This window comes from Anomaloglossus baeobatrachus, chromosome 6 (assembly GCF_048569485.1).
Source record: "Anomaloglossus baeobatrachus isolate aAnoBae1 chromosome 6, aAnoBae1.hap1, whole genome shotgun sequence".
Taxonomy (NCBI): domain Eukaryota; kingdom Metazoa; phylum Chordata; class Amphibia; order Anura; family Aromobatidae; genus Anomaloglossus; species Anomaloglossus baeobatrachus.
In genome coordinates, this window is record NC_134358.1 from 14,561,800 (window position 1) to 14,583,599 (window position 21,800).

The following is a 21,800-nucleotide window of genomic DNA, read 5'->3' on the forward strand; positions in this document are numbered from 1 at the left end:
GGTCTCCCAATGGAGCGCCGAAGAAATGTCACTTAGGAAAGTAATCTCATGGCTTCTGCCCCTTAGGTTTCGGGTGTACCTGTAGCCAGTCCTCAGCCTCAGCAGGTGTAGTAAAAAACAGAGGCGACCCTTCATGCACTATGCGGAGCCGGGCAGGGTACAGCATAGAGTAGATGATGTTCCGCTCCCTTAATTTCTTCTTCACCTCCATGAAGTGGGCCCTCTGTTTCTGGAGGTCCACCGAAAAGTCCGGAAAGATCGAGAGCGCAGCATTATTGAACTTGAGTGGACTCTTCTGTCGGGCCAGACGGAGTGCTGTGTCTCTATCTCTGTAGTTGAGCATCTTTGCTAAAAAGGGACGTGGTGGCGCGCCTGGAATAGGAGGCCTTGTTGGAACTCTGTGCGCCCTCTCCACCGCAAATGTCGAGGAGAACTCATCTCCGAGATTACATTTTAGCCACTCCTCCAGGAATTGTTCCGGATGCTGACCTTCCGAGCGCTCTGGCAGTCCTATGATTCGTATATTGTTTCGACGCATGCGGTTCTCCAGATCGTCTGCTTTCTGGCGCCATGCATTTGCCGATCCGGCCATTGTGGTCATTTTTGTTTTGAGTGTTACAGTTTGATCCTCAAATTCAGACACTCGAGTCTCGACTTCCGCTGTTCGGGCCCTCAAGGATTGCATGTCCTGACGCAGGAGGCCCACCTCTGAATGTACCTGCTCAATTTTCCCTGTGAGGGAGCTGTTTCTTGTAGAAATTGCTTGTAGAAGCTGTTCATACACCTGCCTCAGGGTTAAATCATCTTTATCCTCTGACCCGTCATCCAATAGTGCTTGACATTTTGGGGTGGCATTTCTCTTGGCTTTAGGGGCATCTGCCTGACCACCCCTTGCGAACTCCTTAAGTTTGTCAATAGCTCCACTTTGTTTAGGGGGACTCATATTGATACACTGGGGATTTGCTGATTCTGCACCACTCTCTTATTGTGCCCCCGTGCGTCTGAATCTGTGCCTTTATAATGTATATTTAGTAATATGTCTGTCTCCACTTCCTCACCACGTCCAGAGAGCCGGAAAACAGCCACTTATATGGTGGATAATAAGAATGAAGGGAGTCCCAGGGCAGCACAGCACTCAGGGTGTATTTATCAGGATGATGCAGGCCTGTGCAGCGTGGGGACTTCAATATGTGTCACTTATTTGTTTTCATGTGTCAGGAAAAATCTGCAGGGCCCGTTTTTCAAGGCACACACTCCAGACCCTCCAGCACTCTATGGGTTAAAGTCTTCCACACTGCAGCCGCCCCCCCCTAATGTGCTGCACACTGACTGCCAGTTACACAGCTAAGGGAGAATTAACTTCCCTGTGCTCACCACTCCTGGGTCTTCACCTCTGGCCATAAATCTGTCACTCCTCACTGCTCTCCGGAGTCATGCTCTGCTGCTCACTGTGGAAATGCATGCTGTAGGGAAGATGGCTGCTGCTCCACACTCTCCAGCCTCAGGAGATCCAGCAACGCGTGCAGGAGTCAGAGAATAGCTCCAGTGGGAATCTGCAGCCTCCAGATGGTGTCTCCTGTCACAGCAGCAGGTCAGTGAGTAAATGGATCAGGTAACCAGGTGTAAATGGCCAGGATAAGATCAGGATTATAGGAGCTCTCTTCCCATGCGTCCTCTCTGGTCGGCTACATCGCCCCGCCCCCCTACCACTCTTATTTTATTCCTAGAAACACAATTTTGTGTTTCTATCATGCTAGGTATGGGAAATACTAAGCGATTGGTGAAAAGGGAAGGAAGGGAAGCCCTATGTTTATGGAAGGGGGAGATGGTGGCCCCTGATCCAATCCTGGTTTCCCTGACGTCCCTAGATAGGTTTCACACCTATGTGCCAAGCAGAATACCTAGCTTCAGCTGACCCTTAACTGGGTCCTGGGTAAGAAATGCTGGGATGAGGACTTGGTCAACCCCACTGAGCTCCAAAGAAGACAGCGGGAGCACAAACAGGAGGAGGTGAACAAACAACTTATCTCCAAGAAGACTCAGGGAGAGAAACAGAAAAAACACGTTTCACCAGATGATTACAAGCTGACTGCTTGCACTCAAGCCATATTGGAATTTACCTCTAATCACCAGCAAACACCAAGGGGAAGTGATGATGATTAAAGGGAACCTGTCAGCAGAAATGTCCCCTAAAACCTAACAGATTCCCCCTCTGCAGCTCCTGGGCTGCATTCTATAAAGGTCCCTGTTATGATTGTGCCCACTTTCTGACCGAAAAAAAGTGTTTATAAAGTTGTACCTTTTTGGCTTCTGATTCTGTAAATCCGTCACGGGGGCGGGCTGCCTGATGGCCGTTATTCTGCCCCCTGGTCCTGTATGCCGCCCCCATCGCTGATTTCAATACTTCTGGACGCCGCCCACTGCTCCAGCCATCCCCGCGCATGCCCAGTGCCCATCTCTCGGGGATGAGCACTGTGCCCAGCGTCACCGCTGGTGACGTGCACGCAGGGTTAAGATTATGGGCGGTGCTGTGATGTTTATTCCTAAGCAACCGCCCATAATCGCGGGACCGCGCTTTCCCCCTCGGCCTGCTTCTTTCTGCGCAAGCGCGCTGCTGCTGACCTCACTTCGCCTCCTTCCCATCTTGCCCCGAGGCAGGAAATAGATGGGAAGAGCGCGGAGCAGTGACTACACCGAAAGCGCGGTCCCGCGATTATGGGCGGTTGCTTAGGAATAAACATCACAGCACCGCCCATAATCTTAACCCTGCGTGCACGTGACGCTGGGCACAGTGCTCATCCCCGAGAGATGGGCACTGGGCATGCGCGGGGATGGCTGGAGCAGTGGGCGGCGTCCAGAAGTATTGAAATCAGCGATGGGGGCGGCATACAGGACCAGGGGGCAGAATAACGGCCATCAGGCAGCCCGCCCCCGTGACGGATTTACAGAATCAGAAGCCAAAAAGGTACAACTTTATAAACACTTTTTTTCGGTCAGAAAGTGGGCACAATCATAACAGGGACCTTTATAGAATGCAGCCCAGGAGCTGCAGAGGGGGAATCTGTTAGGTTTTAGGGGACATTTCTGCTGACAGGTTCCCTTTAACAACTGAAAGGTGAGGAAAGGAAAGGGATTAACCCCCAGCAGAGACGATACATAGGATACCATTTACACCACAAAAGGAAGAATAGAATGTCAAGGAGCAGTTTCTGCAGCCAAACGCTGCAAACTTCTAGAGCAGGACACCACGGGACAGCCTGTCAATCGTGTCACACCCGAGAGTTCCTGGGTGACATTTGATTCTTCTTTTGTCGGAATGGTCTCGTCTTCAGTTGTACCATTTTTGTCTTTCTGTATGAGGGTTTTATATTGGTTCTTTAGCTGAGTGGGTGATGACGTCCTTATGATCCGCTGGCTCCCTTTGGTCATGTGTATCCACTTTTCTGCCTCTATAGTGGCTCTGAAGCTTTTATCCTTTCCATGTCTTGAAGGTTTGCTTCTGCTTCACCCAAGAAATCCTCATCTGTAATGAGCTTCAGCATCGCTATTCTTTCTTCCAGCCCCTGCACCATTTTTCCTAAAAGGGTCACTAGTCTGCACTTGTGACAGGCAAACTAGGCTTTTTTGTCCTGTAGATCCGTGAACATATAGCATGTGTTGCAACTCACCATGGGGGTTTTCATCTCTTCCATATTGCTCTTACATTTGTAAGTATGTTCCTGTGTTTCTTACTTTACCTGTATATCCTCTGTCCCAGTGTATGAAGTGGAAAAATTGGTTTTGAGATGTCTTCAGAGCTGCGAGAACCGGCTAATCCAAGCAATCGTTCAGGTTAAGGCGACTTCCTTCTTCCCAGAATGCACTGGAAATATGTGGTTGCGCTTCCTGTGGCTTGGTTTTGCAAAGTTCTCAAAACATCGAGACCCGGCTAATCCCAGCAATTGTTCAGCTTAAGGCGAGTCTCTTCCAAGATGAGCACCCTGTGGCTTCATTCCCTGGTTTAGGTGTTGTAGCTGCTGCACCTTCGTAATTCACGGCCTGAGCATCCTGGTGAAGTGGGTTCATGAAACTGCAGGTTCAGGTGGACACGCAGACCCACGTCACTGCCACATCAGGATGGGAGGCACCTGGTACAATGAGGACTAACAGGCTATGCTGGGCTGCAAACAGGCAACGCAGCACATACTGTAGTCCACAGGAACAGATGGAGGGAGCCACAGTAATGTGTACAGTCTCCAATAACATCTGACGAGGCTTATTGAGGAGTTACTGGCAGGTATTGTGCAGAGGTGATGGGGTCCCAGTTACAGGGGTTTGTCCTAACAGGTCTTAAAAGGACAGGGGACATGAAGTCTTGGACACACTTGTAAAATCTGACAGTAGAGGGCAGGCGGAGCTGAGACAAGTGCGTAGCAGGTCCGATAGTCGTGATCGAAGATTTGCCGACCAAGAAATAGAACTTGTCCTTTACTCTTCCTGCAAGTTGCAAGTGAGCAGGAACACGACTGATTCCTTCAGGAGGCAGAAAGTCCCTCATGACCCCTGGCCCGCACAACGCAGACCTCGTTACAATGCATTTGTGCTGGTAATGAAACACAATGAAAACTGAGACAAAGTAACCAAAACTGTTTGAAATGTATTATAGAAATGTAACTCACTCCCAAACGGAGAAACAAAACGATTTACATCTGTAGAAAGTAAGAAATCCAATGTGTAATACAAGATGGTGGTGCCCCGTGTAGCCGATTACTCCAAATCTTCCTCTTGAACCTTGCTGGTTAACGTGTTCAGACACTGCAGGATGCTCTCCCGGCCACGGTAGACGCACTTCGATCCCCGAGGTACGTTACGGCATGAGGAGAGGTCCAGGTGTGTGAGCGCCTGGCAGCCGGACAGCACGTCTCTGCAGAGGGAAAAAGAGTATGAGCACAGGGTAGGATGGCACAGGGCACAACATAAGTAAGGGTGATCACCTGACGGTGGCCCCAGAGACCTTAGTCCCCGAGAGGACAAGGGACTTTAGAGTGTCGTTGGTTCCGTCTTCAGTGAGGATGCCCAGGGCTTCTGTTAGTTCACTCTTACTGAAGGTCAGCCCTGTCAGGTCAAGCTCCTGCAGACTGTGCCGCCATCGTCTGGTGATTGAGCAGCAATTAGCACAGTACTGAACGGAGCTTGATGTATAGCAGTACATGCCCAGGTACAGTCTCTCCAGATCTGAAAGGACAGAACAGGTGAGCGGCAGAGGCACAATGGCAGATAAATGAGGGGGCGCTGTGCCCATCCTCCACCAGCAGGTACAATATGAATTAGAGGCCACAGAGCGGGTGCATTGTCAGGTTTTCACCACATGACACAGCCCCATGGGGGTGTGAGACTGCAGATGAGGTGTATGTGGAGCATCCATGGGGGTGTGAGACTGTACATGAGGTGCATGTGGAGCGCTCATGGGGGTGTGATACTGCACAGAAAGTGTATGTAGAGCACTCATGGGGGTATGAGTCTTCACACGAGGTGTATGTGGAGCACCCATGGGGGTGTGAGACTGCACACGAGGTGTATGTAGAGAACCCATGGGGGTGTGAGACTGCACACGAGGTGTATGTGGAGTGCCCATGGGGGTGTGAGACTGCACATGAGGTGTATCTGGAGCGCCCATGGGGGTGTGAGACTGCACAAGAGGTGTATCTGGAGCGCCCATGGGGGTGTGAGACTGCAAACGAGGTGTATATGGAGCGCTTATTGGGGGTGTGAGACAAGGTTTATGTAGAGTGCATACGAGGTACAGTGGATACGGAAAGTTATCAGGCCCCTTTCAATTTTTCCCTCTGTTTCATTGCAGCCATTTGGTACATTTTTTGCTCAATAATGTACACTCTGCTCCCCATCCCCCATCTTAGCAGAAAAAAAAAAAATGTAGAAATTTTTGCTAATTTATTAAACAAGAAAAACTGAAATATCACATGGTCATATGCATTCAGCCCCGTTGCTCAGTATTGAGTAGACGCACCCTCCTTTTGAGCTAGTACAGCCATGAGTCTTCTTGGGCTCCTGGATTTGGGGATCCTCGGCCATTCTTCCTTGCAGATCCTCTCCAGTCCCGTCAGGTTGGATGGTGAACGTTGGTGGACGCCATTTTCAGGTCTCTCCAGAGATGCTCAATTGGCTCAACTGGTGGAGGGCTGCAGTGATAGTTGATAGTGATGGGCGATCCCCCCAATGGTCAGAATCGACGATCGTTTTGTAAAGATCGAGATTGGGATCGAGATAACACGAACTTGCGTCCGATCACCAATCTTGGACTTTACAGTTATGTGATTAGGCGGGGGGGGCAGCACAATAAAGAATATAGTTAATAATAAACATTGTCATACTTACAGGTCCCAGGACGCGGCCTACAGCTCTGTCTCCCGGACGCTTCTGCTTCCGATCATTGCTGTGTCCCCGGGTTACAGGACCTTACGTGATGTCATGGCCATGTGACCAGTCTGGTGAGAATGTTGTACAGACATTGGCTTACAGACTGGTCACATGGCTAAGACGTCATCGAAGGTCCTGTTAACTGAACTTTGACTGTCACTATGCGAGTGTCACATCAGCATCACCTGGTACGGCTGCACACTCTCCTGACAGGATCGGTCCATGCAGCTGAGGCGCTCGTGTCCGGAGAGTGTCAGTCCGTGCGGGATGATGCGGATGCGAGACTGCACGAGTCATACGCAAGTGTCAGCCTGCTTCTCACTCTGAATAGACGCTGTCGGTGCGCAGTGATGAAGTAGAGCTGACATTGCTCTCCCTGTGGATTGCGTCAGACTAAGGATTGTTTTTATAATAAAGATGAAGTTTCCAAATTTTTTTTGTTTTATTTCTAATAAAAGAAGGATTTTTGTGTACTCACCGTAAAATCTCTTTCTCTGAGTCTTCATTGGGGGACACAGGGCCATGGGTGTATGCTGCTGTGACTAGGAGGCTGGCACTAAGTAGACATAAAAAAAGTTAGCTACTCCCTAGCAGTGTACACCCTGAGCCGGAAGCGGATCTATGCCAGTTTAGTGTACAAGCAATAGTAGGAGAAACTTGAACAACCATAACTAATCAAGGTAATAACAAGAAACACAGTATCTTATGTAAACCTATACTGTACAGTTAGGTCCAGAAATATTTGGGCAGTGACACAAGTTTTGTTATTTTAGCTGTTTACAAAAACATGTTCAGAAATACAATTATATATATAATATGGGCTGAAAGTGCACACTCCCAGCTGCAATATGAGAGTTTTCACATCCAAATCGGAGAAAGGGTTTAGGAATCATAGCTCTGTAATGCATAACCTCCTCTTTTTCAAGGGACCAAAAGTAATTGGACAAGGGACTCTAAGGGCTGCAATTAACTCTGAAGGCGTCTCCCTCGTTAACCTGTAATCAATGAAGTAGTTAAAAGGTCTGGGGTTGATTACAGGTGTGTGGTTTTGCATTTGGAAGCTGTTGCTGTGACCAGACAACATGCAGTCTAAGGAACTCTCAATTGAGGTGAAGCAGAACATCCTGAGGCTGAAAAAAAAGAAAAAATCCATCAGAGAGATAGAAGACATGCTTGGAGTAGCAAAATCAACAGTCGGGTACATTCTGAGAAAAAAGGAATTGACTGGTGAGCTTGGGAACTCAAAAAGGCCTGGGCGTCCACGGATGACAACAGTGGTGGATGATCGCCGCATACTTTCTTTGGTGAAGAAGAACCCGTTCACAACATCAACTGAAGTCCAGAACACTCTCAGTGAAGTAGGTGTATCTGTCTCTAAGTCAACAGTAAAGAGAAGACTCCATGAAAGTAAATACAAAGGGTTCACATCTAGATGCAAACCATTCATCAATTCCAAAAATAGACAGGCCAGAGTTAAATTTGCTGAAAAACACCTCATGAAGCCAGCTCAGTTCTGGAAAAGTATTCTATGGACAGATGAGACCAAGATCAACCTGTACCAGAATGATGGGAAGAAAAAAGTTTGGAGAAGAAAGGGAACGGCACATGATCCAAGGCACACCACATCCTCTGTAAAACATGGTGGAGGCAACGTGATGGCATGGGCATGCATGGCTTTCAATGGCACTGGGTCATTTGTGTTTATTGATGACATAACAGCAGACAAGAGTAGCCGGATGAATTCTGAAGTGTACCGGGATATACTTTCAGCCCAGATTCAGCCAAATGCCACAAAGTTGATCGGACGGCGCTTCATAGTACAGATGGACAATGACCCCAAGCATACAGCCAAAGCTACCCAGGAGTTCATGAGTGCAAAAAAGTGGAACATTCTGCAATGGCCAAGTCAATCACCAGATCTTAACCCAATTGAGCATGCATTTCACTTGCTCAAATCCAGACTTAAGACGGAAAGACCCACAAACAAGCAAGACCTGAAGGCTGCGGCTGTAAAGGCCTGGCAAAGCATTAAGAAGGAGGAAACCCAGCGTTTGGTGATGTCCATGGGTTCCAGACTTAAGGCAGTGATTGCCTCCAAAGGATTCGCAACAAAATATTGAAAATAAAAATTTTTTTTTGGGTTTGGTTTATTTGTCCAATTACTTTTGACCTCCTAAAATGTGGAGTGTTTGTAAAGAAATGTGTACAATTCCTACAATTTCTATCAGATTATTATTATTATTATTATTATTTATTTATAGAGCACCATTAATTCCATGGTGCTGTACATGAGAAGGGGGTTACATACAAAATACGTATACAAGTTACAGTAGACAGACTAGTACAGAGGTAAGAGGGCCCTACCCTTGCGGGCTTACATTCTATAGGATTATGGGGAGGAGACAATAGGTGGGGTGTAGGTCAGGCGGCAGCTCCGCACGGTGGTCGGGCGGCAGCTCCGCACGGTGGTCGGGCGGCAGCTCCGCACGGTGGTCGGGCGGCAGCTCCGCACGGTGGTCGGGCGGCAGCTCCGCACGGTGGTCGGGCGGCAGCTCCGCACGGTGGTCGGGCGGCAGCTCCGCACGGTGGTCGGGCGGCAGCGAGTTCATATATATCAGATATTTTTGTTCAAACCTTCAAATTAAACGTTACAATCTGCACTTGAATTCTGTTGTAGAGGTTTCATTTCAAATCCAATGTGGTGGCATGCAGAGCCCAACTCGCGAAAATTGTGTCACTGTCCAAATATTTCTGGACCTAACTGTATATCAATATAAATATATATATAAAAACATAAATAAGCCAGGTACAGAGGAACGTGTTCCCATAAAGAACCAGTAACATCCGGCAAACTAAGAGCAACCCAATATCCAAACAGGGTGGGTGCTGTGTCGTGAGTACACAAAAATCCTTCTTTCTCTATCGTTTCATTGGGGGACACAGGACCATGGGACGTCCAAAAGCAGTCCCTGGGTGGGTACAGGAGCAATCATACAGATTCATAACATATCCAAAACTCTGTAAGAATGCTCGGTGCAAAAGTATACCGCCTTATCATAAGTGTGCGACAGCCGACCAGCTGTATCCTGTAAACCCTGGAAAAGGAGTGAAGGCTTGACCACGTGGCGGCTATGCAGACTTGCTCGGCTGACGCTTGGCGTCTGATTGTCCAAGACGCCCCAATTGCACAGGTGGAATGGCTTTTACACCCCTCGGAGGAAACCTGTCTCTAATCCTGTAGGCCTCTGATATGATCGGCCTGATCCAACTTGCATTGGTAGCCTTGGACACCGGCATGCCCCTCCTGGGCCCAGTAGACAGTACGAATAGGCCGTCTGAGTTGCATAAGGGCGCGGTTCTCGAAAAGTAACTCCTAAGAGCTCGCACTAGATCCAGTGTAAGCCGTGACCTTTCCAAGGATCGAATGGAGGCTGGACCGAAGGATGGAAGCACAAACTCCTCATTCAGATACTACTTTCAGTAGGAAAACAGGAGATGGGTGCAGAACAACCTTGTCTTGGTGGAAAACAAGAAAAGTGACCGGCATGAGAGGGCTGCCAGTTCAGCCCTTCTTCTGATTGAAGTGACTGTCACCAACAAATCCACCTTCCCGGATAGGCGTGACATTGAGGATACCTTTAGAGGTTCGAACGGGGCTAATGGAAAAGACCCTAGAACCAGATTGAGGTCCCATGGTTCTAGCCGGGAACGATCTGGAGGTGCCAGATGGGCGACTCCCTGGATGAACGTCCTGACTTGTGGCCGAGATGCTAGATATCTCTGGAAAAGACAGATAGAGCCGACACCTGCCCTGTGAGGGTTGCTAGCGAGAGACCCGCCTGTAAGCCTGACTGTAGGAAGACTAGTAACACTGGGAGTGACAGATCCAGTGGAGATAAGTTCCTGTTGACCTCGCACCATTGAAAGAAAGTCTTTCAAGTGCGGTAGTAGATGTTTGAAGACGGAGGCTTCTGAGCTCTGACCATAGTCTGTATCACCTGTGGGGTAAAGCCTGCCTGGGCTAGTAGTCAGGATTCAATAGCCCTGCCGTCAAATTGAGAACCCCTGAATTTTGATGGGATAGAGGACTTTGCGATAGGAGGTTCAGACGATCTGGAAGCCACCATGGGGTGTCTGATGAGCTGCGTGAGCTCTGCGAAGAACGCTTGCCTGTGCCAATTCGTGGCCATGAGAGTCACTGGGATGCCCCCTGCTCTGATTTTCTTGAGGACTCTTGGGATCAGTGGAAGCGGTGGAAAGATGACGGGAAACCTGAACCGATTCCACGGATGTATGCAAGCGTCGACTCCTGGGTGCTCGTCGGTCGTGGTAAAGGGAGATGAACTGTGTGAGTTGATTGTTGAACCAAGAGGCCATCAGGTCCACATCCGAAATCCCTCATCTGAGGCATATCCATTCGAAAGCCTCTCTGTTGAGGGATCATTCGCCTGCCGCCAGACCTTGCCTGCTGATGAAGTCTGCTGTCCCATTCTCCACGGCGGGGAAATGCATAACGGAAAACCTGGAGTGGTGAGGCTATGCCCACTGTAAGATCTTATTCACCTATGACATCGCCATGACGTTCCTTGTTCCGCCCAGGTGGTTAATGCATGCTACTGCTGTGGTGATGTCCGACTGGATCCTGGATGGCGATTCCTGTATGAAGGGCTGAAAATTCTGTAGGGCTCGGGAGAAAAACTCTGATCCCTAAAAAAAAATTGATAATCAGACGGCTCTCCTGGGAGGACCACCGACCGTGAGCCGAGTGTTTCGGAACACCGCTCCCCAGTCAGAAGACTGGTATCGGTGGAGACTGCCTGCCAGTGTACAGGTATGAAAGACCTTCCTCTGGACCGATGAGGGCCGCTGGTCCACCCTAGAAGCGAGCGGCTGGTTCCCGGAGTCAATTGGATCCTGCGATTCAAGGTGGATAGAGAATTGTCCCAACTGCTCTGTCCCTCAATGTGTTCGGCCGAGTCAGCTGAAGGAGACGAAGGTGGAAGCGGGCGAACGGAACCGCCTCTATTGCCGCCACCATCCGACTGAGGACTCTCCGCCGTGGAGTGACGAAGGATCTGGAGATCTCTTCGGAGGGAGACGATCATTTCTAGCGGAAGGGACACGCGTCCTTGGATGGTATCGAACTCCATGCCTAGACAGGAAATCCTGTTGACCGGGGTCAGAGAGGGCTTCTTCCGATTGATGAGCCAGCCGAGTCGGGACAGGATATCGATGGTGACCTGAACACTTAGGAGACAGTCGTCAAAAGAAGACCCCCTGATCAACAAGACGTCCAGGTACGGAAGCACCAAAAATGATCTTCTGTTATTGCGAAACGCAGGAACATTGTGCTGTTGGGAAATTTGGGATGTGTGTCCTGTATGTCCGACGATAGAATTGATGAAAAATCTATTATGTACCCTGAGTCCAGCATCTCTCCGACCCAGGCGTCCCTGATCAAATTCCGCCGGACGTGATTGAAATGAGACAGGCGCCCCCCCTCCACCTGATCTGCGCCGGCGTGCGACGACCACGAGCCATCTAGCGGTGTAGCGCTGTGATCCGGATGTCGTCTTTGATGGCTGGCATGGCTTAGAACGCCAGGAAGGGCATGTATTGAGGGACAGAATCTTCCTGTTCCTCTGCGGGGGCCTGTTTTTCTTGTGTGCTGGGGAACTGAAGCTCCTGTGATCTCGGCGATAATCTGATCCAGCCAGTCCTCAAACAGGCGACCTTCTGCAAAGGGGAGGGCTGTAAGTGATTACCTAGAAGCCGCGTCCGCATTCCAGGCTCTGAGCCAGATCGTCCGACAGATGGCCCCCGTGTTGCTAGCCGCTTGCGCTGCGCAAGTAGGCTGCTAACAGAGATGCGTTGAGTATGTACTCACCCGCTAGAGCAATCTGTGTAGCAATGTTGTGAGCTCCGGATTGCTCGATCCTGCGCAAAGACCGCTGTGGAGGTTATCGGCCCAGGACATCCTGGATCTTGCCAGTCAGAAGGCGGCGAAAGCAGGAGGAGTACCGTGCCCGCCGTCTCAAAAAGCTGAACGGGCAAATCTCTCGGTGTATCGATCCGTGGCGTCTCGGAGCGATGACTCGTGCGGGAGAGATAGTACTGGGAGATGACAGGCGGGAAACAGGAGGGTCGACCCCAGGCGAGCCTGCCCATTCCTTCCTGAGAGCCCCAGGGCAGGGGTAATGTAAATCAAACGACTTACCATTGTTGAATATCTTGACCGGTTGTCGCCTGTGCTTGCATAGAATTACAGCAAATTCCGGATGGTCACCGAATTGCCTGTGTGCCCGCTTAACCTGTTTGAAGGAGACATGCAAGCACTGGGTAGCCACAGAGACCGTCTGGAGCTTTAGTGTATGACTTACCGCTTTGACCAGACTATCCACCATAACTTTGACAGCGGCCGTTTGATCTGGATCCAGCAGCGAGGCTGCATCCGACTCTTCTCCTGAAAAAGGGTCGGCCGGTCCCTGGAACGAGTGGCACTCGGGCCCTGAAGGTGATAGAGACCTCTGGGAGGAACTTGAGAGGAGGCCCAGCATGTCCGCCTCTGCGTTCCAGTAGAAGGGTCTGGATCAGACCGACTGTTGTCCAGAGCCAGCTGGACCGGGGGAGCATGGTCGGGCGTAGGGAGCGACTGCAACGCCTGCGCGATGGTCAGAGACGCCCTTGGAAGAGAGTCCACAGACTGGGACAGAGGGATCTACCACTCCGGGGAAGGGAGCACATACTGCTGCAGTAGCGACAGCGACGGGGATGCTGGTGGTGACTGGGGCAATCTGCATGGGTAGTTGGTCAGGGGCGCTATAAAGGGGCCCCGGTTTGGATGGGGAGATTAGGGTTAGCCATGGTGCTTAGGAAAAAAACTAGTGACGCTAGGGAGGAGACAGGAGATAGGGGAAAAAATAAGAAAAAATAATAAAAAAAAAGAAAGAAGATATACAGATCCTGTGTCCTTCCCAGGTCAGCAGAGGTCTCAAAAACTGCGGGGACAGCATTGCTGAAGAAAAGCGCGGCCCTTCATTTTTTTTTATTCTCTTGCTGTTGGAGGGCGTGCAGGGGGGCTGGGCGGCTTGGATCCGAGCAGTAACTGCAGGGTGCGTGCCTGGGAAAGCGCGCGCGCAAAGGGAGGGGGGGGGGGGGGCGGAGGATGAGGCCTGGGGTAGGCCGAAGCCGGGGACTAGATTAGTGGGCGGCCCGCCGGGAGCGCAGCGCTGAGCGCAGAGAAGTCTTACCTGCGTCATGCCGGCATCGCTGCGATCCTCGGCCCCATCCTGCCTGCCGGTGAGTTGCTGCACGCTGGGGGAGCTGGGGAAGACTGCTGAGCTCTCCTGCGCTGCAGTGACCACGATCCCCTGCCTGGGCCCAGGGTAGAAATGAACGCTGGGGAGGGCTGGTGTTGCTGAGCGCTCCTGCGCTGCAGCTGCGATCCGCTCCCTGGGTCCTGTATGTAGGGGACGCTGAGGAGAATGGGGGCGTGCTGAAGGACTGAGCTGGCTGTCTCCGGGCAGAAGCGGGAGTCGTGGCCGGAAAAAGAGCGCGCGCGCAAACAGGGGGGCGGAGCGCTCCGGCCTGAGGTAAGCTTCGGGGGCTAAATTTTAGTGAGCGGCCGCCGGGAGCGCAGCGCTGCGCGCGGAGAAGATCCTGCGTCTTGGCGGTGTCGCTCTGATCCACGGTCCCATCCTTGCCTGCTGCGGCCCCCGGTGAGTCTAGTTTGCCCCTGGGAGACACCAGGGGGGAATGCTGGGGAGCTGTGGGGGGACACTGCAGAGCGCTCCTGCGCTGCAGTGACCGGATCCTCTGACTGGGCCCAGGGTAGAAGGGAAAAACGCTGGGGGAGGCCTGGTGCTGCTAAGCGCTCCTGCGCTGCAGAGCCTGCGATCCTGTCACCGGGTCCTGGATGGGGAAGGCCACGTTGCAGAGATTCATCGCCGCCTCCACCAGAAACACCCCTTGGGACGGTACCAGATAGGAGGACGGGGAGTGTGCCCCTAAAAAACAAATGTTCGACCCCAAGCAGCCCCTGGGACGGTACCATGGGGCAGGAGCGGGAGAGGGCCTGTCATCTCAAGCCTCAAACAACCCTTGGGACGGTACCCGGAGGGAAGGAGCAGGCGAGGGTTCTCTCTGATGCGGGGACTTTAACCCTGCGGAAGAGACAAAAGACTAGAAGATGAGAAGGCTGAGCGGCGCCGTAATAGCAAAAAAACGGAAAAAAGGAATAGCCTAGGCTGAGGTTGGCCCACAGAGATATGGGCCCACTTCAGCCTCCTACGACACTAAGCAAAAAACTGGCATAGATCCGCCTCCGGCTCAGGGTGTACACTGCCAGGGAGGAGCTAACTTTTTTTATGTCTACTTAGTGTCAGCCTCCTAGTCACAGCAGCATACACCCATGGTCCTGTGTCCCCCAATGAAACGATAGTGAAAAAAAAGTGTTGTTTTTTTTTTTTTTACTGTTTACTAGAAAGTCATGGTAGCCATGTCGAATTTGGCGTGACACCATTAATTTCAGGCTTAGTACCATCTGAGAATAAAAGCTAGTATTAACCCCTTTATTACCCAGTGAGCCACTTGGGCACCAGGGCCGCTGGACAAGACGGGTAAAGCGCCTGGAAATGGCACTAAGAAACAATGCGCCTTTTCCAGGGGCGGCTGCGGGCTGCCAAGAATTCCAGCCCCCAGCTGCTTGGTGTTACCTGACTGGCGATCAAAATACTGCGGGAGCCCACGCATGTTTTTTTTCTTTTAAATAACTAAAAAAAAATTAATGGGCTTCCCTGTTTTTTTATTGCCAGCCAAGGTAAAGCCAGGTAGATGGGGGTGGCAGCCCTTAGCCGTCTGCTTTATCTGAGCTGAGAATCAAAATGATCGCGGAGCGCTATGTCATTTTTTTAATTATTTTTATGCAACTATATATTGTGTACAGGTCCTCAACTGGTAACTTCATTAAATAGTAATGAAGTAATGCCTGTTCCATAGGCATTATTACTTAAGCACCACCTGCCTGGGGCTGTTCCGCCCTTCATCCATGTCTGCTGGTCTGACACTGTGGGGGCTAGTTCTGACATTGTGCTGGTGTGTGTGGTTCTGCCGCACGCATCGGCACCTGGACTGCCCTTCTACTCGCAGTTGTCAGCCCTTGCAGCATGGGAGCGGTTCTGACACTTCTCAGGTAGGTGATGTTCTCATATGGTGCTGCGCATTACACGAGACCTTATGGTACGTATGTATATTATAACTGTAGTGTAGGGACGCCCCTTATAGAGATTTGCCGTGACGGGGCAGGGGAGCTCAAATCATTGATCAATTATTTGACAAAAATCTCATTGAATTGTTACAGTAGGAATGAATTTGTGAGTATTACACTTTTTACTTTTTCATTGTTGCATGCCACTCATAAGCAGTGCTGGCTCCCCTCCATTTTTCATTAAATAGTACCCGCAAAACGCCAGTGTCAACGTCTACAGTGAAGAGGCGACTCCGGGATGTTGGCCTTCAGGGCAGAGAGGCAAAGAAAAAGCCATATCTGAGACTGGCTAATAAAAGGAAAAGATTAATATGGACAAAAGAACACAGACATTGGACAGGGGAAGATTGGAAAAAAGTGTTATAGACAGACGAATCGAAGTTTGAGGTGTTTGGATCACACAACATTTGTGAGATGCAGAACTACTGAAAAGATGCTGGAAGATTGCCTGACGCCATCTGTCAAGCATGGTGGAGGTAATGTGATGGTCTGGGGTTGTTTTTGTGCTGGTAAAGTGGAAGATTTGCACAAGGTAAAAGGGATTGGGAATAAGGAAGGCTATTACTCCATTTTACAGTGCCATGCCATACCCTGTGGACAGCGCTTGATTGGAGCCAATTTCATCCAACAACAGGACAATTACCCAAAGCACACCCCCAAATTATGCATGAACGGGAAGAAGCCGGCAGCCGGTATTCTATCTGTAATGGAGTGGCAGCCCAGTCACCAGATCTTAACCCTACTGACCTGTTGTGGGAGCAGCTTGACTGTATGGTACCAAAAAGTGCCCATCAATCCAACTTGTGGAGGCCTTCTGGAAGCATGGGGCGAAATATCTCCAGATTACCTCTGCAAATTAACAGCTAGAATGCCAAAGGTCTGCAAAGCTGGAATTGCTGCAAAGGAGGATTCTGTGCCGAAAACCAAGTGTGAAGAGAAAATTATTATTTCATGTAAAAATCATTTCTAACCTCGTCACTGTCTGGATGATATTTTCTATTCATTACGCAACTCATTTGTTAAATAAAAGTAGGATTTTTCATGGAAAAGACAAAAAAGAGAATTTTGTTTACTTACCGTAAATTCTTTTTCTTATAGTTCCGACATGGGAGACCCAGACCATGGGTGTATAGCTAGCGACCTCCGGAGGACACACAAAGCACTACACTCAAACGTGTAGCTCCTCCCTCCGGGCTATATACACCCCCTGGATGACAATCTACCCAGTTCAGTGCAAAAGCTGAAGGAGGACATCCACCCATAAGTAGAGATAGAGTAAAACTCGGCAAAACCAGAACTCTGTCTACTAACAACAGCCGTGAAGCACACGGAACAAAAAAACTGCCAACAGGCAACAGGGAGGGAGCTGGGTCTCCCATGTCTGAACTATAAGAAAAAGAATTTACGGTAAGTAAACAAAATTCTCTTTTTCTTTATCGTTCCTTTATGGGAGACCCAGACCATGGGACGTTCCAAAGCAGTCCATGGGTGGGAAATAAACTAAACGGAGAAGTAGGCAAAACCTAACTTCACAAATGGGCGACAGCCGCCTGAAGGATGCGTCTGCCCAAGCTCGCATCTGCCGAAGCATGAGCATGCACTTGGTAGTGCTTAGAAAAAGTGTGCAGACTGGACCAAGTGGCAGCCTGACACACCTGCTGAGCCGTAGCCTGGTGCCTGAAAGCCCAGGAGGCACCGACAGCTCTGGTCGAGTGCGCTTTAATCCCCGACGGGGGAGGCACCTGAGAAGATTGGTACGCATCGGCGATAGCCGACCTAACCCAACGAGCCAAGGTCGGTTTAGACGCCGAGAGGCCCTTGCGCTGACCCGTGGTTAGCACAAAAAGTGAGGTGCACCGCCGAAAAACGGCGGTGCGAGACACATAGATTCGGAGCGCCCGCACCAAATCCAAGGTGTGCAACGCCTTCTCAAAGCGATGCACAGGGGCCGGACAAAAAGAGGGCAATGAAATGTCCTGGTTAAGGTGGAAGGAAGACACCACCTTAGGGAGAAAATCCGGAGTCGGACGAAGAACCACCTTGTCTTGGTGAAACACCAAAAAGGGGGATTCCGAAGAAAGCGCAGCCAAATCAGAAACTCTCCTGAGAGAAGTTATGGCTACTAGAAAGACAACTTTCTGTGAAAGCCTAGACAAAGGAACCTCCCTGAGAGGCTCAAAAGGGGGTTTCTGTAAGGCCGTGAGGACCAAATTAAGGTCCCAGGGATCCAAGGGTCGTAGGTAAGGAGGAATGATGTGAGATGCGCCCTGCATGAAGGTGCGCACCTGAGCCAGTCGGGCGATACGCCGCTGGAACAATACCGACAAAGCCGACACCTGTCCCTTAAGTGAATTGAGGGACAGACCCAACTGTAGACCCGACTGTAGAAAAGACAGGATGGTCGGCAAGGCGAACGGCCAAGGAGCATGGCCGGAAGAGCGACACCAGGACAGGAAAATTCTCCAAGTCCTGTGGTAAATCTTAGCCGAGGAAGACTTCCGAGCCTGAGTCATGGTGGAGATGACCTCAGAGGGAATGCCTGAAGCCGTCAGGATCCAGGACTCAAGAGCCACGCCGTCAATCTGAGAGCCGCAGAATTCTGGCGGAAGAACGGACCTTGAGAGAGAAGGTCTGGGCGGTCCGGGAGATGCCACGGCATCCCTACGGACAGGCGGAGCAGGTCTGGGTACCAGGCTCGCCTGGGCCAGTCCGGAGCAATGAGTATGACTCGACGGCCCTCCATTCGGATCTTGCGCAGAACCCTGGGCAAGAGCGCTAGAGGGGGAAACACATAGGCCAGACTGAACTGAGACCAATCCTGAACCAGTGCGTCTGCTGCGAAGGCTTGAGGATCGTGGGAGCGAGCCACGTAAACCGGAACCTTGTTGTTGTGCCGGGAAGCCATTAGATCTACTTCCGGAGTGCCCCACTTGCGGCAGATTGATCTGAACACTGACGGATGCAGGGCCCACTCGCCGCCGTCCACGGTTTGACGGCTGAGATAATCGGCGTCCCAGTTTTCCACGCCTGGGATGTGGACTGCGGATATGGTGGACTTTGAGTCCTCCGTCCACTGGAGGATTCGTTGAACCTCCAACATCGCCAGACGGCTGTGAGTTCCGCCCTGGTGATTGATGTAGGCAACCGCTGTCGCGTTGTCCGACTGAACCCGAATGTGCTTGCCCGCCAATAGGTGGTGAAAGTCTAGGAGAGCTAGAAACACAGCTCTGATCTCCAGCACATTGATCGGGAGGGCTGATTCGGACGGAGTCCAAGTGCCCTGTGCTCGGTGATGGAGAAACACCGCTCCCCAGCCGGAGAGACTGGCATCCGTGGTGAGGATCACCCAGGACGGAGTCAGGAAGGACCGTCCCAGTGAAAGGGAGAGGGGCTGAAGCCACCACTGAAGGGAGTTCCTGGCCTGTGATGACAGAGCCACCAGCCTGTCCAAAGAAGAGATCCGCTTGTCCCAACAGCGGAGAATGTCCAGCTGCAAGGGACGTAGATGGAACTGGGCAAAGGGAACCGCTTCCATGGACGCCACCATCTGACCCAGCACCTGCATGAGGTGTCTGATGGAATGACGGCGGTGCCTCAGCAGAGAGCGCACCGCCAGACGAAGGGACTGCTGTTTGACTAAGGGCAACTTGACAAGTGCCGGCAGAGTCTCGAATTGCATCCCGAGGTACAAAAGTACCTGGGTCGGGGTCAGAGTCGACTTGGGGAGGTTGACAAGCCACCCGAATTGGACTAGAGTGACGAGAGTGAGCGAGACACTCCGCTGACAGTCTACACTGGATGAGGCCTTGACTAGAAGGTCGTCCAGGCAAGGAATCACTGCCAACCCCTGGAGGTGTAGGACCGCAACCACTGCTGCCATGACCTTGGTGAACACTCGGGGGGCCGTGGCTAAGCCAAAGGGAAGAGCCACGAACTGGAAATGTTCCTCTCCGATCGCAAAGCGTAGCCAGCGCTGGTGTGAAACCGCAATAGGCACATGCAGATAGGCATCTCTGATGTCGATGGATGCCAGAAAATCTCCCTGGGTCATTGAGGCAATGACCGATCTTAGAGATTCCATGCGAAAGTGCCGCACCTGAACATGCTTGTTGAGAAGCTTGAGATCCAGGATGGGCCGGGAGGAACCGTCCTTTTTGGGAACTAGAAAGAGGTTTGAGTTGAAACCTCTGAACCGTTCCCGGGCGGGGACCGGAACAATTACACCGTTGGTCTGCAGGGATGCCACGGCCTGAGAGAAGGCGGCGGCTTTGGAGCAGGGGGGGTGGACAGAAAAAATCTGTTTGGCGGGCTGGAGGAAAAAGGTATCCTGTAGCCGTGGGTGATGATATCCCGCACCCACTGATCGGAGACGTGTTGCAACCACACGTCGCCAAAGTGGGAGAGCCTGCCCCCGACCAAGGACGTTGCTGGCGCGGCCAGATAGTCACGAGGAGGCTGCCTTGGTGGCAGCGGCTCCTCCGGTCTTCTGAGGACGCGGCTTTGCGCGCCAGTTGGATTTACGATCCTTGGCGGTAGTCGACGAGACTGTGGGCTTAGAGGATGACCAGTTAGAGGAACGAAAGGAACGAAACCTCGATTGGTTCCTGCCCTGGGTAGGTTTCTTGGCTTTAGCTTGTGGCAAGGAAGTACTCTTCCCGCCAGTAGCTTCCTTAATTATGTCATCCAGCTGTTCCCCAAACAGCCGTGACCCAGTAAAAGGGAGACTCGCAAGGTACTTCTTAGAGGAAGCGTCCGCTTTCCACTCTCGAAGCCACAAGATCCTGCGGATCGCGAGGGAGTTAGCGGAGGCCACTGCCGTGCGGTGAGAAGCCTCCAGGACGGCAGCCATGGCGTAGGATGCAAAAGCCGAAGCTCGGGAAGTTAAGGCATCCATCTCAGGAATAGAGTCCCTGGAGAGGGAATGAATCTCCGCCAGAGAGGCAGAGACAGCCTTAAGAGCCCACACCGCCGCAAAAGACGGAGAGAAGGAGGCTCCTGCCGCCTCAAATACAGACTTGGCCAGAAGGTCAACCTGGCGGTCAGTGGGATCCTTAAGAGAAGTGCCGTCGGCCACCGCAACTACTGTGCGGGCCGAGATTCTGGACACTGGAGGGTCTACCTTTGGGGACTGGGCCCAGTCCTTAACCACCTCCGGTGGAAACGGGAAACGGTCATCTGAACTACGTTTCGGAAAACGTTTGTCAGGACAGGCCCTAGGCTTGTTAACAGTGGTCTGAAAGCTGGAGTGGTTAAAAAACATACTCCTAGGTTTCTTAGGAGAGGTAAACTGGTGTACCTCTACCAGAGAGGGTTGATCCTCTGACTCCTGTGGGTTGAGGTTCAGTACGGAGTTAATGGACGCATTCAAGTCACTAACGTCCGCATCGCCCTCAGACAAGTCAATGGGGTACATAGAGGCAGAGTCTGAGCCCACAGTAAGTGAATCATCCTCGCCCCGCACCTCGGCTTGTGAATCAGAGCCGTGGGACGAGGAAGGAGAAGGGTCCGTGCGTCTCCGTTTAGGGGGACGGGGTCCTAGGAATGCTCTGAGGGCTCTGCAGAGCTCGGAGCCGCAGAGACACCCTGAGAGGGAGGCTGATGCATAGACAGCAGCGTCTGGGACAGCTGCCCCATGGAATCGGCAAACGACTTGGAAAGAGCCTGTGAAAAGGATGCTATCCAAGCCGGGGGTTCAGCCACCGGGACCGAAGCAGCCAGAGGGACCCCTGAGGAGGCTCCAGGCTGAGACACAACCATATTAGCACAGTTATCACAATGTGGGTACGTGCTAGGCTCTGGCAGAATTAGCTTGCAAGCAGTGCATATAGCATACATGTTTGCAGCCTTGCTCCTAGTGACAGACATGCTGCTGTGGAGGAAGCTCTGCAGCCAAAACACACTCCTGTAGAAAGCCTGAGTGTATAAAAATCCACAACCATAGGTTGTGGCTTACCAGCCCTGTTCTCTGTGTGTCCTCCGGATTTCACCGCTCCCCTGTAAAGTGACAGCTTTCCAAAAAGTATGCAGCAGTAGCATCCAGCGCTTCTCAGTGTTATAAAAACGCTGAGAAAATGGCGCTGGGAGAAGGAGGGGGGGCGTGTATAAGCCCAGGAGCGGG

At 51.4% G+C, this 21,800-nt stretch overlaps 1 protein-coding gene across 3 annotated transcripts in view; it reads right to left on the reverse strand.

The window, feature by feature from the left end:
* Positions 1–4,616: 4,616 nt before the first annotated feature.
* Positions 4,617–21,800, reverse strand: part of LOC142316963 (F-box/LRR-repeat protein 6-like) — a 122,045-nt gene continuing 104,861 nt past the window's right edge. For all 3 annotated transcript variants that reach the window (XM_075352794.1, XM_075352795.1, XM_075352793.1), the window contains exons 9-10: positions 4,974–5,214; positions 4,617–4,903 (exon numbers count right to left, since the gene is read on the reverse strand). In XM_075352794.1, the coding sequence (XP_075208909.1) occupies positions 4,747–4,903; positions 4,974–5,214 (398 nt within the window). In that variant the 3' untranslated portion in view covers positions 4,617–4,746. The remainder of the gene's footprint in view (positions 4,904–4,973; positions 5,215–21,800) is intronic.